Source organism: Ictidomys tridecemlineatus, chromosome 5, assembly GCF_052094955.1.
Source record: "Ictidomys tridecemlineatus isolate mIctTri1 chromosome 5, mIctTri1.hap1, whole genome shotgun sequence".
NCBI lineage: Eukaryota > Metazoa > Chordata > Mammalia > Rodentia > Sciuridae > Ictidomys > Ictidomys tridecemlineatus.
In genome coordinates, this window is record NC_135481.1 from 149,592,168 (window position 1) to 149,609,648 (window position 17,481).

At 38.3% G+C, this 17,481-nt stretch overlaps 1 protein-coding gene and 1 pseudogene across 2 annotated transcripts in view; one reads left to right on the forward strand and one right to left on the reverse strand.

The window, feature by feature from the left end:
- Window positions 1-17,481, reverse strand: part of Tars3 (threonyl-tRNA synthetase 3) — a 54,537-nt gene that overhangs the window by 14,194 nt on the left and 22,862 nt on the right. For both annotated transcript variants that reach the window (XM_005320070.5, XM_078051272.1), the window contains exons 8-13: window positions 16,191-16,269; window positions 14,924-15,070; window positions 13,977-14,075; window positions 7,700-7,866; window positions 5,623-5,785; window positions 665-802 (exon numbers count right to left, since the gene is read on the reverse strand). In XM_005320070.5, coding sequence (XP_005320127.2) covers window positions 665-802; window positions 5,623-5,785; window positions 7,700-7,866; window positions 13,977-14,075; window positions 14,924-15,070; window positions 16,191-16,269 — 793 coding nt within the window. The remainder of the gene's footprint in view (window positions 1-664; window positions 803-5,622; window positions 5,786-7,699; window positions 7,867-13,976; window positions 14,076-14,923; window positions 15,071-16,190; window positions 16,270-17,481) is intronic.
- On the forward strand, window positions 10,282-11,778 carry LOC101968102 (growth arrest-specific protein 7 pseudogene; annotated as a pseudogene).

Consider the following 17,481-nt stretch of genomic DNA (forward strand, 5'->3'; position numbering starts at 1 on the left):
AATAACAGCCAAACTCTTGTTATCACCTCAAAATACTGGTGCCCAGGAATGAGGCCTGACATCTGGGAGTGAGGTGCTTTTGGAGGAGACCAAGGCAGAGGTGGTGCACAGGGCCTATGGCTAGAGTTATGAAGTCGTGGCATGCTCCCAGGACTTTAGTCAGAATATAATCTTGAGAGAGACAGAGATGTCCTTCCTGCGCTGACCCTAACCTTGGCTTTTCAAAGCTGAGATGTGATGTCTAAGTCTGGGTGTGTCCACGCATAAAGTGGGCTCTACAGGCTGGGTCAGACTCAAGCACCATGTGCATGCATCTCAGGCAGAGGCCACATCTCTGAGACTCTGAGTCAGACTAAGGTAACTCCACAGGCAATGCTTTAAAATCAACTACACAAACCAAGACATACTGCAAATAGAAGGATTTCTTAAAAAATGTATGCCAGTTATTTGTGACTGGCACCAAAAAAGGGTACAAATGAAAACCTGACATAAACTTTTAAGTGTTAAACAAATGTTTTCATCATGAAGGCAACTGGACAAACACATTCTACAACCTGCATGTTGATCCCATGACTTCTCCTTTTAAAATTTCTAGAGAAGTGCAGTTTCTTGAGTGCTTTTCATACCTACAAAAATGAAAGGGGAGCTTTTTCTTTCTCCTTACCTTTTCAGCTTCATTCCACATCTCAATTTCTCCAAGGTAGTTTTCTGGCCTTGTGGCCAGGTTTAATTGAAAGGAGAAGCCAAATGTTGAGTAAACTGATTGTAAAAACTGCAAACACCCCTTTATTTCTTCTTCAATCTGAAATCAGAGCAAATGAAATATTCAAATAGAACACCAATTAAATTTATTTAGGACATTTAAAAAATTCTTCATATCAGATAAAGCCTGATTTTAATAGAGTACATATGACACTATTTTGGTTGCCTATCCATTCCTGACTTGCATCTTCATTTGTGGGTCAGGCATATGCAGGATGCAGACAAGGGCACCACATTGTGAAAAGGCAGTGGTACACCCAGAACAGGAGGTAAAGAGGGCTGCCCAGAGGAAGTCAGGGCCACACTATGGCCAGAGGCTGGGCAAGAGTTCTCTGTAGAGAGGTAGGGTGTGGCCAGTGGGTTCCCAGTCCAAGCAGAGGAAACACTGAGGGTGAAGGTCAAGGTCAGAGGAGCAGACAGTCAGGGAGCTTCATACGATGCAAGGAAGAGCAGACAGGGATGGGTGGTATATGATGAGGCTAGAAGTATGCAGGGACCAGAGAAAATAAAGTACCTACAAAGCCAGGGTCATGTCTGGATGTGTTACCCTGACAACAATGGGGAGCCAGTGAAAGGCTGAGGGGACTAATCTGAAACAAACTGTTCTTTTGCTATATGGAAACTGACTGGAAAGGCTAGAGAAGTCTGTCAGGAAACTGGTGAAGTTGTTCAGGAATGATATGATAGTGCCTTGAACCCAGAGAGAGCAGTCAGAATGCAGGGGATTGGTTTAAGAGGTATTTATCCTTTAGTTTTATGTGTCAACTTGACTGGGATAAGGAGTAGCTAGAAAAACATTATTTCTTATGTTTGTAACGGTATATCTGGAAGTGGTTAGTATTTGAATCAGTAGACTCTGGGTAAACTTTTGTCCTCACAGTATGGGTAGGTACTACACAATCTGTGGAGAGCCCCAAGAGAACAAAAGGGTAGAGAGAAGGCAAATTAAATTCTCTCCATGCCCCTTTCTTTTTTTTAATTTTTAATTTTTTTAAATTTTGATTTGTTATATATGACAACAGAATGAATTACAATTCATATTACACATATAGAACAGAATTTTTCATATCTCTGGTGGTATACAAAGTAGAGTCACATCCTTCATGTCTTCTTACATGTACTTAGGGTAATGATGACCATCACATTCCACTGACTTTCCTACCCTTATGCCCACCTCCCTCTCTTCTTAAACTGGGACATCCATCCTTTACTATCCTCAGACATACGAACTTCTGGTTCTTTGGCCCTTAGACTATGGGAATTACACCAGTTACACCTCTATTCACAGTTCTCAGGCCATGGGTCTCATATTGGTAACTAGGAATCACCCACCAGTTTTCCTGCTTCTCCCACTTACAGACGGTATGTAATAGGGCCTTCCTGGCCTCTGTAATCATGTGAGTTGATTGCCATAATAAATACTCTTCTGTATATCTCTATATATTCTATTGGTTCCCTTTCTCTGAAGAACCCTAATACAAAAAGTAATTGCCCCTGTACTAAGCATTATGCTGAATGCTGAGAATTCAAGATGAATGCAACCATTCAGAAAATAATGCTATATTTAGGGAGAGTGATCAATAGGTCTTATAGATTTTCCCATTATTGCTCTATTTATTTCTACTTTAATTTTATTGTAGCTAGAAGAAACCTTTTATGATTCCAATTATTTCAAATTTGTTGAGGTTTGTTGTATGGCTTAGGCTATGATTCATCCTGGTAATTCTATCCCTCCTTCCCTCCTTTCTTTCGCACTAGGGATTGAATGTATGGGTGCTTTATCACTGAGCTACATCCCCAGTTCTTTTTTTGAGACAGGGTTTTGCTAAATTGCTGAAAGTCTCACTAATATGCTGAGGCTGGCCTTGAATCTATGATCCTTCTACCGCAGCCTCCCAAGTCACTGGGATTACAGGTGTGCACCACCTGGCTATGTATAGTTTTCTTTAGTGGTTTCTCTAGGTATTATTTAACTATCACAATCTACTGATGCTATGATTTTACCAAACTCAAGTGAGTGTAGAAACTTTACCTGCTTTTATCCTAGTCAGCTTGGACTGCCACAACAAATCATAGTTTGTGTGGCTTAAACAACAGAAGTTTATTTGTCACAATTCTGGAGTCTAAAAACCAAGATCAAGGAGATGGTAGATTCAGTTTACTGGTGAGGGTTTTCTTCCTGTCTTGCAGACAGCTGCCTTCTTATTGTGTCCTCACATGGCAGAGAGGATAGAGAGAGAGGCAGCAAGATCTCCTGTATCTCTTCACATAGCAGTATTTATTATATCATGAAAGTCCAACCCTTGTTCTCTCATATAAACCTAACTGATGTCCCAAACTCCATATCCAAATGCCATCCTATGTCAGGGGTGAGATGGGGTAGGGCTTCAGATATGAATTTTGGGGTGATAAACTAAGTTCATAGCAACATATTTGCAATATTTTCCCCACATTTTATCATATTTTTGATGATATTATAAATGATTATTCTTTATTTTCAATTTCCAATAGTTCACTGCTAGTATATAGAAACAAAATTGATTTTTATATTGATATTCCATACTACAATTTTTAAAAACTTAGTTCTCATAATTCTTTTGTAAATACAATAAGTTTTTCGTAGATGTCATCCATGACATACACGGTCATGTCATCTGCAAGTAAAGAATTTCAATTCTTACTTTCTAATCTGGATATTTATTTCTCTGTTTTGCCTTTTTTCTTTACAGAAATTGTCCAGTTTAATAATCAATAATAAAACTAATGAGAGATGACATTTTTATCTTATTCCTAACCTTAGGGGTAAAGCATTTAAACTTAAAAAAAAATAAACTTTTAAGTATGACATTAGCTATAAATTTTTCACAGATGCCTTTTATCAGGCTGAGGAAGTTCCCTTCCATTCCTAGTTTCTTAAGCATTTTTATGAGAAATGAATGTTGAATTTTACTTTGTTAATTACAAACTAAGTAACAGTGGCTTATTTTCTATTGTTAAATCAATCTTCCATTCCCTGGTCAAGATAAATTGTCCTTTAAAATATTACTGGATTTAATGTGCTAAAATCATATTTAGAAATTTTGACATTATGTTCATGACATTGGTCTACAGTTTTCTTTAACTGGCTCTGCTTTGTTGTACATCAGGGCAATGGTACCTCATAGAATGAGATGGTAAGCATTTTCAATTTCCTAGCAGAATCTGTCTAGAATGGGTATTATATCTTTCTTACTTTTTGGTAGAATTAACGAATGAAGCCACCTAGGACTGGAATTTTCTTTCTGAGAAGTTTTAAACTATTGATTTAATTTCCATAATGGTCAAAGAGCCACTCATTTATTTCTTCTTGAGTGAAGCTTCACATGTTTTTCAAACATATGTCCATTTCATCTAGGTTGTCAAATTTGTTGATACAAAGTCGTTCACAATGTGCCCTATTCCTTTAACGTACAAAATCCATAGTGATGGTACTTCTCATTCCTAATTTTTAAATTTTGTGTCTTATCTTTTTTTCCCTACATTTGACTAAAAGTTTATCAATTTCATTATCCTCTCAAAAAAATCAGCTTTTGCTTTTTAGTAATATTCTCTATTATTTTTCTTTTTTCTATTCCAGTGACACTTCCTTCAGCAATTTCTGTGTTAGCTTTCTGTTGCTATGATAAAATACCTGAGATAATTATCTTAAAAGGAAACAGGTCAGTTGGCTCCATTGTTTTGGGCCTGTGGTGGGGCAGACTATCATGGCAGGGAGCACATGGTAGAGCAAAGCTTCTCACATCATAGCAGCCAGGAAGGAGAGCCAGGGGCAGGGAAGAAAGAAAGAGAGATGCCAGGGTCCCAGTATTCCCTTATCTCCTACAAGGGCATGCACCTAATGACCTGACTTCCTCCAGCTAGTCTCTACCTCCTAAAGATTCCACCAAATTTCAATACACCATCAACTGGGAGCCAAGCCTTCAACATGTGAGTTTCTCGAGGGCATTTAAGATCCACATCATAATAATTTCTTGCTCTGTTCTTTATTATTTTCTTTCTTTCTTTGGTTTCCATTAGGTGTATTTTGCTCTTCTTTTTCTGGTTTCTTAAGTAGAAAATAAGGTGACTGATTTGAAACCTTTTATAATGTAGGTATACAGTGCTATAAATGTCCCTGTGTAAACCATTTTAATTTGTGATGTTGTTCTCATTTTCATTCAGTGTATAATATTTTCTGATTTCTCTCTTGATTTTTTCTTGATATATAAGTTATTCTGAAGTGTGATATTTACTTTCCAAATATTTAGAAGTTTTACAAATAGCTTTCTGTTATTGATTTCTACTGTAATTCCACTGTGTTCAATGGAACATTATTTTAATTAAATTCCTTTAAATTTATTGAGACTTGTTTTATGGCCCAGAATATCTTGGGAATATTCCATGTATACCTTCAAAGAATGTATATTCTGCTATCGTTCTAAAAATGCCAGTCAGGTCAAATAAGTAATTAGACCTGAAGTGTTGGACAGTGACTCTCTGTAAACAATTTTAATTTGAACTAAAAATGTAAACTCGATAAGAATTTCTAGGCGATATTAAAAAACAAAATATCCTGAATTCCAGCAAATCTTTAAAATAGTCCACTTAGTAGAACTTGAGATAATAAAATAAGTAAAGGAAGCCAAAGGGCAAAAATAATAAATCTCATGTCAGAAAATTATTGACCTATTGATGTAAATTAGATAACGACAGGATGTCAGAACTGAATGAGTTGAGTCCTTGCAGACTAAATGAAACATCTCATTTCATTTCACAGCAAATCTGAAACAGTAGGAGATGTGAATTCCTGATAGTCATGCTTCACCTTGTGTCACTGTTTACCTGCTCCACCGTGCAGAAGATATGAGCATCATCCTGCTGGAAGCGCCTGACCCGGGTTAAGCCACTTAAAGTCCCCGACAGTTCATTTCTATGAAGAACTCCAAAATCAGCAAATCTAATTGGCATTTCCCTCCAAGATCGTGGACGATGAGCAAACATCAGACTAGAAAAGATACATAAACACAGTTTTTACATAGCATAGACAATAATTATTATCTAAATATTAAGAAATTACAATTAAGCCTCAATATTTGTAAACTCCTTATTCTGGTTCTTAGATCACTATATTAAAAATGCTCTTCTAGGCTGGGTTTGTGACTCAGTAGTAGAGTATTTACCTGGCACGCATGAGGCACTGGGTTTGATCCTCAGTACCATATAAAAATAAATAAATGAAATAAAGGTATTGTACCTGTCTACAACCAAAAATATTTTTTATAATGCTTTTCTATGGATTATTTATTTATTTAGGTTCTGGGGATCTAACGAAAGGCCTCCTGTGTGCTAAACACACTCTCTACCACTGAGCTAAGCCTCTAGCCCTCTTCTAGGAATTTTTGAATCTTAAGTTTACATCACTGCAGCATTCTAGAAAGAATCTCATTATGTCTTACAGAAATTCTGACTTCATCCACCCAGTAAATCTCCACTTGCCATTTATAATTCATTTCCAAGGCTACTTCTTAAGTGAAGCCCTCTGGACACTTCTCCAAATAGGACTGGTCCATCTCTTCTCAGGCTCCAAGAACACTTCAAACATATAACTGTTATGGCACTGGTCTTTTTAAATAAGTGATTGCCTACATATATGTTCCTGCCCCCTATGCATGTGAGCTCCATGAGGAAATGGACTATATAAATCACCTTTGCATTTCTAGCACCAAGCTCAGGAAGCATCCAACGAGTGTTCTCTGTTGAATTCTCTTTGGAAAGTAAATATTTAGAAAGTAAATATTTAGTGCTTTCTCAGAAAGCACTCCTGAATACCTTATTCCATTGCTACAGGCTTCCTTATTCTGAAGCCTGAAGATGCAAAATACCTTCTCTATAATCACTTAGCCTTACTTGTAATTAGAATTAAAATTGCAGGCTACAGGTTTAAATAATACCTTTTGGCAAAGTTAAGAAGCTGTTAATGTAAATGTTTTAGAGAGCGTGGGACATTGGCTTAGACTCACATTCTGTTTAAAAAGAGAGACTGAAGACTATTAACATACCAGTTTTCATAACATTAAAGTTATATATATTTTAACATGCTGTCATCTTCAAGTTAAATTTCTTTTAATCTTTACTAAAAAGGGGCAAGGAGCTTTCTTTAATGTTCCGATATTGGTTTAATTTTAATTCTAAGGTTAATTTATTAGAAACTATGTAGGTTGGTAAGACAAAACCATAATAGTTGTGTGTGTGTGTGTGTGTGTGTGTGTGTGTGTGTGTGTGTGTGTAGAATTATGTCTATTCACTTCTAGCTGTAAAATCTGCTTGTCTTCAAGGTTGAATTTATAAACCTACTTTATGATAATTCTCTCATAGAATCAAAAACAACATTGGGTATACGATATACCTTTATTTCAGGTACTATTAGGAAATAGAGTGACCTACGATTTACTTTGTGACAAAATATTAAGATGCCACCAATTATAAGATGCATCCCAAATTCAGAGAAGTTGATATATGGAGGGAAAAAGTACCTTACAATCAATGAAATTCAGAAAACCATTTATTATGACCTCAATGTTTTTGTTAAAATAACCCAAACAGTACATAGAACTATTTGCAAATATGTATATATGAAATATATTACTATTAAGAGGACAAATATAATTTTTAAAATTGATACTGTTCTCTGAGAAGCACAAAAACCAAATGGTTTCCAGTTAACATTCCATGCCTGCTGAATATCAAACATACTTTCATTCTCCAGAATGAAAATAACTAGATAAAGATGATTAGTAACCATCATTCTTCAGATTAAAGTAACCATTTAAATCTAAAAAGCAAAATAATAGTAACAGCTAATTATGATGAAGTGTGCTGTGCACTCTTATGCCATATCTTCTCCACTTTTAATACTTACCAGTGCCCTGGACAATTCATGGGTTTGAGAGCAAACGTGTCCTTTTCAATATCAAAGGTGAACATGTTCTCACTGTAATGCTGCCAGTGGCCCGAGGCTTCCCAGAGTTTACTGTTGTACATGTTGGGAGAGAGCACTTCCGTGAAGGTTCGTTTGTGATACTCTTCCTTTAAGATAAGAGTGTTTAATGTTAAAATCTGCTAGGAGAGATCACAATTCCATGCAATACAACACTATGAGCAAACTTTTTAAACTAAGGATCATGATTCACATGTGCTCAGTTTTAGATGTGGTGTTTTCTATATCATGAAAAAAAAAAAAGATTTACATATGCACAGTAAAATTTTCACTAGTATATTTATCTTATGTACAAAATAGTGTATAATATAAATGTTATAATTCTTTGTAAATTAGTAATTAAAATTTAATATCCATAGAAACTTTCTATAACTAAAAACTTCAAAGCCCTTCTGCATTCTAGATAAATAGCAGGGGCTTTTTCCCCCTATAACTTAAGAGGTAGGAAAAATTATACAGTTTAATAAATCTGAATGTTTAGTGTCATGTTACAGTTTTGATCCATTTAAGTTTTAGACATAAATGAATTTGAGAATTTTAATTTCTCAATTTTGACATGTTAAGTACCTAATATCCACTAAGTCAGAAGCTGGAACAAGACAGGGATGCCCTCTCTCACCACTTCTATTCAACATAGTTCTTGAAATACTAGCCAGAGCAATTAGACAGATGAAAGAAATTAAAGGCATAAATATAGGAAAAAAAGAATTTAAGCTAGCATTATTTGCTGATGATATATCCTATACCTAGCAGATCCAAAAAGTTCTACCAAGAAACTTCTAGAACTAGTAAATGAATTCAGCAAAGTGGCAGGATATAAAATCAACACCCATAAATCAAAGGCATTCCTGTATACCAGTGACAAATCCTCTGAAATGGAAATGAGGACAACTACCCCATTCACAATATCCTCAAAAAAAATAAAATACTTGGGAATCAACAAAAAGAGGTGAAAGATCTATACAATGAAAACTATAGAACCCTAAAGAGAGATATAGAAGAAGACCTTAGAAGATGATTGCTAGCAATCAGAGAAATGCAAATTAAAACTACTCTAAGATACCATCTCACTCCAGTAAGAATGGCAGCCATTATGAAGTCAAATAACAAGTGTTGGCGAGAATGCAGGGGAAAAAGGTACACTCATACATTGCTAGTGCGACTGCAAATTTGGTGCAGCCAATTTGGAAAGCAGTGTGGAGATTCCTTGGAAAACTGGGAATGGAACCACCATTTGACCCAGCTATTCCTCTTCTCAGACTATACTCAAAAGACCTAAAAATGGCATACTACAGGGACACAGCCACACCAATGTTTATAGCAGCACAATTCACAATAGCTAGACTGTGGAGCCAACCTATATGCCCTTCAATGGATGAATGGATAAAAAAATGTGGCATTTATACACAATGGAATATTACTCAGCACTAAAAAATAATAAGATCATGGCATTTGCAGGGAAATGGATGGCATTAGAGCAGATTATGCTAAGTGAAGTTAGCCGATCCAAAAAAAACAAATGCCGAATATCTTCTCTGATATAAGGTGACTCAAAATATGAGGTGACTCAAAATGGGGTAGGGAGGAAGAGCATGAGAAGAAAATTACCTCTAGATAGGGAACAGAGGTGGGAGGGAAAAGGAGGGAGAATGGGAATTGCATGGAAGAGGGAAGGAGACCCCCTTCGTTATACAGAATACAGGTATGACAATGGGAAGGAAAAAACAAAAGAAGTGGGTCACATTAGATTGGGTAGAGAGAAGTGATGGGAGGGGAGGGGAGGGGAAGTGGGGAATGGAAGGACATCAGAATAAAACAGACATTATTGCTGCTGTGGGTACATATGTGACTGCATGACCAATGTGATTCTGCAACCTGTACACTCAGAAAAATGAGAAATTACATCCCATCTGATTCAAATGTTTGATATGTCAAGATCATTGTGCTGTCATGTGTAACTAATTAAAAAAATTTAAAAATCTGTTTAGACAGTTTAAAAACAAAAAGAATCTTAGCATCAAGTTAATTCTGGAGGGGCCCAAATCTGCAGAAAAACAAACATACACTCCTGAGAAACTACCTGAGGCATACAGAATATGCTGCAAGAGGTTTTGTCATTTTTAAGAGACTGTCTTGGGGTAAATTAGGCACATAGAAATGAATTAATTTTCTCTCTCTCCAGGAGTTCATCCATCGCCCTCGGTCAGTGAGTCTTCTGGGTCCTGCAGTGTGGCAGAGCCTGCAGAAACCAGAGCCTGGACCTGTGAGTTTGCAGTTAGGTCTGCATCGGCCTGAGTCTAGCAATCCAGTGGGAAGTGCAGAAACCAGAGCCTGGATCTGCGAGTTTCTGGAAACCTTCAGGGACACTTCAAATCTAGAGTAGAAACTATCCTGCCTCAGAACCACACGGCTAGATGGGAAGACACACAAACAATATGAAAAAACAAGGGAATAAAGTGCTCCAAACAAACCAAGCTGCTCCCATAAGAGAATCCATCGAAAAAATGTCAGAGAAGGAGTTCAGGATGTATTTAGTAAAAATGTTCTATGACTTAAAGAATTATATAAGACAGCAGGCACAGGAGTTTTGCAGTAAAATAACAGAATTGCTTCAGGAGATGAAAGATCACTTGTATAAAGATATATTAGAGGACCTGAAAAGAAATAAAGAAGAAATCATTGAAGTGAAGGAATCACTAAACCAACTTAAAAGTTCAATGGAAAGTATCACCCACAGACAAGACCATTTGGAAGATAGAACCTCAGGCAATAAAGACAAAATATTTAATCTTGAAAATAAAGTTGACCCCATAGAGAAGATGATCAATTGCGTGACATTCCCTCACCCAGACACCATGCCTGAACAGCAACTGTTAAAGCCAACCGAGTGGAGCTACTGTGACTACTTCTGGGCTGATAAGAAGGATCCCCAAGGCAATGGCACGGTGGCTGGGTTCAAACTGCTGATCCAAAAGCAACTGAAGGGCAAACAAATGCAGAAAGAAATGTCTGAATTCTTCTGAGAGAGGATAAAGACTGAAGAAGAATATGCAAAGAACCTGGCTAAGCTCTCTCAGAACTCCTTGGCTGCATAGGAGGAAGGCTCCTTGGGAGAAGCCTGGGCCCAGATGAAGAAGAGTCTGGCAGATGAAGCAGAGGTTCATCTCAAGTTCTCCGCTAAGCTTCACAGCGAGGTAGAGAAGCCCCTAATGAACTTTCGTGAGAACTTCAAGAAAGACATGAAAAAGTGTGACCACCATATCGATGACCTCCGCAAGCAGCTCGCCAGCCGCTAAGCATTGGTGGAGAAGGCCCGGAAAGCCCTCACAGAGCGGCAGAGAGACCTGGAGATGAAGACCCAGCAGCTGGAGATCAAGCTGAGCAATAAGACAGAGGAGGACATCAAGAAGGCATGGAGAAAGTCCACACAGGCTGGTAATGACCTCGTGCGTTGTGTGGACCTCTACAACCAGGCGCAGTCCAAGTGGTTTGAAGAGATGGTGATCACCACTTTGGAGCTGGAGCGGCTGGAGGTGGAGAGGGTAGAGATGATCCGGCAACATCTGAGTCAGTACACACAGCTGCGGCATGAGACAGATATGTTCAACCAAAGCACAGTTGAGCCTGTGGACCAACTACTTCGAAAAGTGGACCCAGCCAAAGACAGAGAGCTGTGGGTCAGAGAGCACAAAACGGGCAACATTCGCCCTGTGGACATGAGATCTAGACATGCCTGTGCGGCCCCGGGGGTCCTGCCCAGGAGAGGGGCTGGGGGTCCCGTGGAGAGGGGGTGGTGGCTCCTGCTCGTTGAAGCTGCCCTCCCACCCACTCTCCTGTCCACTGAGGAGAGAGGAGAGAGCTGGCAATTCCAGAAGGGTGATCTGGATGGCTCAGCTGGGGAATCCCAAATATTCCCAGGCCAAGAAGATAGATCTGCAACCCCACCCTTGTCTCCAAGACTGAAGCCCCCCCAAAACCCTGTGCCGTGCTTGTTGCTCTGAGAACAAACTGAGGCTGGAACTTTGTGGTCCCTGCTGAGTTCCATAGGGGTGGCCGTCACATACTTGTGCCCTTGGATGCCCCAAAGCCCATCCTCCAGCTGGTCCCTTTATCTCCGGGGCTTTGGAAGATCAGGGAAGGGCTGTCTCTGCCTCCAAGCCAATGTCAGGATCAGAATCATGGATAGAAGGCGCCGTCAGCTCAGCCTGCACCTAGAATCCTTTACGGCCCTCTCTCTATTTTTCTCATTGCGTTCTGGGAGCCCAAATCTGGCTTTTCTTGGCCACTTTTCATCCCCGTGGGTCTTGGGAAGGCCTGTTTTCTGTCTTCCTGACCAACCCTGCCCAGAGAGGTCAGGATGGAACTACCTCATTCAGCAAATTAGCCCCAAGTCGGAGCATGGAATCACGGTTCCTATCAGACCAGGCATCATCTCTGAAGTCTCTGGAAATACCGATCCCTCCATTCCTCAGCTGCTTTCTTAAGGGAGTCCCCACCCCCACCCTACCACCCCTGCCCAGTCTCACTAGAGGGAGCTTTCCATAGTTCTCCGCCAGTGACATCTCCTCCAGCTGTGTGCATGTCCAAAAGCTTTGAGGGATGGAGATGAGCCAGAAACCACATGGGGTCTGTCTCCCATAGTGTCCTGTCCAACATGGGGCTACCCTGATCCCCACTCTCCCAGGCTGCCTACCAAGGGCTTAATAGGGCTAGGTCAGTCCCACATGGAGACAGGTTAGGGCAAGTCTTTGTCGGACTCCATCTGCTTATGCAAGATAGGGTTTGGACTGCTATATGAGCATTGCAAACTCTCTCTCGTTGCTATCCAGGTGTGTCCTGCCACTTGGACCTCCAGCTCCTCCAAACTTTCCAGAGGGCTCCTCTGGAAAGTTCAGAGGAGCCCTCGCTTGGTGCCAGCACCTCCTTTCCCTCTGTCCAACTTCCCTGGAGAAGCCTGAGCCAAGCATGACTCAGGAAGCTTTTCAGCACTCCCCTGGGTTCAGGCCGCCTTTTTCTTTCTTGACTACAGCAAACACCATCTCTACCATCTTAGCCTAGAAATCAGCCTGAGGGGGCTGGGAGAAAAAGTTGACCCAGTGAGCAAGAAACAGCTTCTAGCCAGAAACCCCTGCCCTGAGAGCCCATCTTTCTTCATCTTTCCCATTGATGGCTTTCGGCTTGACCCTTCCATCTCCCGTGGGGGCAGAATTCTATGAGCCCAATTCACAGATCTTTCCCTCTATTTTACATTGCTAATAATGGATGTTAATCTTGAATCTTTCAGCATCTCTTCCATTGAATTAGAATGGCTTTCTCATAGTTTATTTTAGAAAGATGTTCAATATACTAAAGCAAACCAGAAAAAAAAAGAAATGAATTAATTAAAAATTTTAGGTATAATTGTGTTATTTAATGACAGGGTTACAGTCTGAGAAATGCTATTTCTTTGTAAGGAAATCACAGAGGACACTGAAACAGACTAAGATAGCTACAATATAATCTTATTGCACCATAACTGTCCATTATATTATGGGCAATATAATCTTACAGAATCATCATCACATAGGCTGTCACTGATTCAAACATTGTTATGCAGTGCATCATTGTAACTTTTAGTCATAAGATAAATAAGTCATATGAAAATGAAAGGATAATCCTAGTAGACCACATGAATCACCTCTGAACAAAATCACTACAGTCCTAATTATGCAAATACTAACGACTTTCCAATCTATGAACTTGTGTTGTTATAAGGTAGGTATTTTACAGATTTTTTTTTTTTACCCTTTCCTCTAAGGCTGTCAAACCACCAGTGGCCAACAGAGGCCACCTTTTGAGAAGCAATGCTTTCCACTTTAGCATTTTGTGCCAGAGAGGAATACTTTTCCCCTTCCTTCTTTCACAGGGAAATCCATACCTGGTCTAATGTTTATCTTAAAGTTCTACAGATCTATATGATCAACACTTCATGAAATCAAACAGCATTTAGAGAAAACAAAAATCAGCTACATATTTTTATTAGAAGACACAATCTATTATTTCTCTTTTAAGTTCAAAAATTTTTATAAATATTACTGAAATAAAATTAATGGAAATAATATAAGAGAAAATAGTAAAATGTAAATTAAATAAGAGAGAAAATAGTATAATGTAAAATGTAGTTGAACAAGAATAAAACATTTTAAAAATTTAAACTTACTCGTATGAAATCCATAAGTGTATTATAAATGAAGGCTCCTCGGGGAAGGAAAAAACAGCTTCCAGGACTCAGATCGTGAAAAAAGAAAAGTTCCTGTTCCTAGATTAAAATAATAATTGCATTTCAAATTTCATCTTTTGTCAAATAATATTCATCATATACACATGATATGCTAACAATAAATCATACTCAGTTATCTTCCCATATTCTAATAATAGGCATTCCAAAGACTCTCAGTACTTATCCCTAACCATCCATAATACCACATGTAAAATGACAATTCGTTCTTATGATTACTTAGTCTTTAATTTGGCTTTTCTGTCATCTTTCTCACTTAATGATAATTTTTTACTTGGTTACACTTAAACACATATCTTACGTGGAAAAACATGGCTTTAAAAAAGACCAGAACATTCCACCAGAGGAGGTGTGCTTCAAGTGATGATGGTCATTCTTTCTCATGGCTTTCAGCTACCCCTGCATCTGTCCTCACATCAACCTGCAAGGTTACCCCAGACAAGGACTGGCAGGGAGCTTCATAAGTGAATACCTTGCCCATCACAATAAAGCTAATAAGTGGCAGGATTGAGATTAACAATCCAGGTCTATCTGCTTTCAAATCTCATCCTTCTTCCTACACCCACCCTTGACTCCTAAATACAATGCAGTCTATGGAGTGTACACAATTTAAAAAAATAATTTCATGATAAAAATAAGAGAACAGAATAATTTTTAAAATCTAATAAAAGATACAGGGAGGAAAGAGGTTAGAAGGTATTTGGGGTATTAATATGAAAAAACTCAACAGCAAGCAATGAATGCCAGCAAAACAGAAGGCAGAAAATAGGACAGCGAAATATAATTTTTTAAATTTAGTTTTATTAGATGTAAACTCAAGGCAACAAAGGAATGTTTGTGTTTTAGTACTGATGAGGATGGGGGCATACCTTCCCAATTTTCCTATGATCACGATTCTTGGCTTCCTCTTGGAACTTTTCCCAGGTTTTCATCATTTTGTTATCAGGAAAGGATATCCCATAGATCCTCTGCAACGTTTCCATTTCAGGATTTCCCTCCCAGTATGTTGAGGAATTCTAAACACCAAATAAACACCAAATAAGATTTTGGTAAACACATCAAACATTTGGTTACAAATAAAATCACTCTAACATAGTACATAATTTTCCACCATAACATCCACAATGCTTATAGATTTTTTTTGTAATATTGGGAAGAATCTGAAATTGATTCTAATTAAACTATCCCAGCCCAAATGATAGCACTAATCAGTAAATGACATAGAGTCTGCTCTGGATTCTAGGAATCAAAGTGACAGGAAGCTGGATGGTGGGAAAGTTGAACAGCAACTGCAATCACCAAGAGGGGAGCAGAAGAGACAGGAGGTCCAGGGAAGGGCATCTTGGCCTCACTGATGTAGCGCAGGGATTAAGAGCTTTAAAAGGTAATGCTATCATGCAGTCCTGTATTTCGCCTGTGAGGAAAACAAGACCCAGAAAGGTTGGGACTGCAGAGTCAGTGCCACATCTCTGATTCCATATCACACCATCACATTCCCTGGTTCTCCTTTTTCCTACAGCACGTTATTCTCACATGCAGACAAATATTCTTATTCACTTTGGATGATTCAAGAAAACCACAGTGCAGTTTGTCCCTCAGTATCTGCAGGGGGTTCCAGGACCTCCCATGGATACTGAAATCCAAGGAGGCTCAAGTCCCTAATAAAATTGGCTTACAACTGGCATAAAAGCTATGTGTATACTTTAAATCATCTTCCTGCATACTTTGAAGCAAAGCAAAATCTATGCAAATTGTTGTTAGATTGTATTATTTAGGAAATAATGACCAAAAAAAAAATCTGTACATGCTCAGTATAGAAGCAATTTTTTTTCAAAATATTTTCATTCTGCAGTTGATTAAATCCACAACTGTGAAACTTGTGGAGATAGTGTTGCAACTGTAACAGTATTTTAAAATATAATATTAAAAAATGCATTAGAATACTTTACATAAAGTTAAATTATAAATAAGCTATATGTAGTGGTCTAATTATCAAAATTCTAAAATATATTAGGCAAATAAGAATGAAATATTTAAAATATTGTGATGTTCAGGCTAGAAAAGATATGAGTGAAATCTATTATCTAGTTCAACTTAAGTTTGCTGTGTTTATAAATTAAAATAATCAATCCTTACCTTGAAAATTTTTATGGTTTTAATTTTTCCAGTGTGTCTTACATGGGGGCCTTTACAAAGATCAATTAGTGGACCACACCTATAATGAAACATTTAGGACATGCTCAGACAGTTATAGCTTTTTCTTTTTCTCTTTCTCTCTCTCTCTCTCTCTCTCTCTCTCTCTCTCTCTCTCTTGTTTTTTTTTTTTTGTTTGTTTTTGGTACCAGGGATTGAACTCAGGGCCACTCAACCACTGAGCCGTATCCCCAGCTCTATTTTGTACTTATTTATTTCATTTTTTGTTAATTAATAAATTTTAATTAGGTATACATGACAGCAGAATGCAGTTTGAGTCATTGTACACAATTTCAGCACAGCTTTTCATTTCTCTGGTTGTACATGATGTAGCGCTGCACCATATGTGTAGTCATACATGTACCTAGGGTAATGATGTCTATCTCATTCCACCATCTTTCCTGCCCCCATCCCCTCTCTTCTCCCCTCTCTCCCCTTTGCCCAATCACACTTCTTTCATTTTTCCCATGCCTTCCCCACCATTATGGATCAGCATCCACTTATCAGAGAGAACATTCAGCCTTTGATTTTGGGGGATTGGCTTACTTTACTTAGCGTGATATTCTCCAACTCCATCCATTTACCTGCAAATGCCATAATTTTATTCTCTTTTAATGCTGAGTAATATTCCATTGTGTATTTATACTACAGTTTCTTTATCCATTCATCTATTGAAGGGCATATAGGTTGCTTCCACAGTTTAGCTATTGTGAATTGAGCTATAAACATTGATGTGGCTGTGTCATTGTAATATGCTGATTTTAAGTCCTTTGGGTGTAGACCCGAGAGTAGGAAAGCTGGGTCAAATGGTGGTTCCATTCCAAGTTTTCTAAGGAATCTCCATACAGCTTTCCAGATTGGTTGTACCAATTTGCAGTCCCACCAACAATGTATGAGTGTACCATTTCCCCCACATCCTCACCAACATTTATTGTTGTCTGTATTCTTAATAACTGCCATTCTGACTGGCTTGAGATGAAATCTTAGAGTAGCTGTGATTGCATTTCTTTTATTACTAGAGATATTGAACATTTTTTTCATATATGTGTTGATTGAATGTATATCTTCTTCTAAGAAGTGTCTGTTCAGCTCCTTAGCCCATTTACTGATTGGGTTGTTTTTGTTTTTTGGTGTTAAGTTTTTTGAGTTCTTTATATATCCTAGAGATTAGTGCTCTATCTGACATGCATGTGGCAAAAATTTGTTCCCAAATGTAGGCTCTATTTTCACCTCA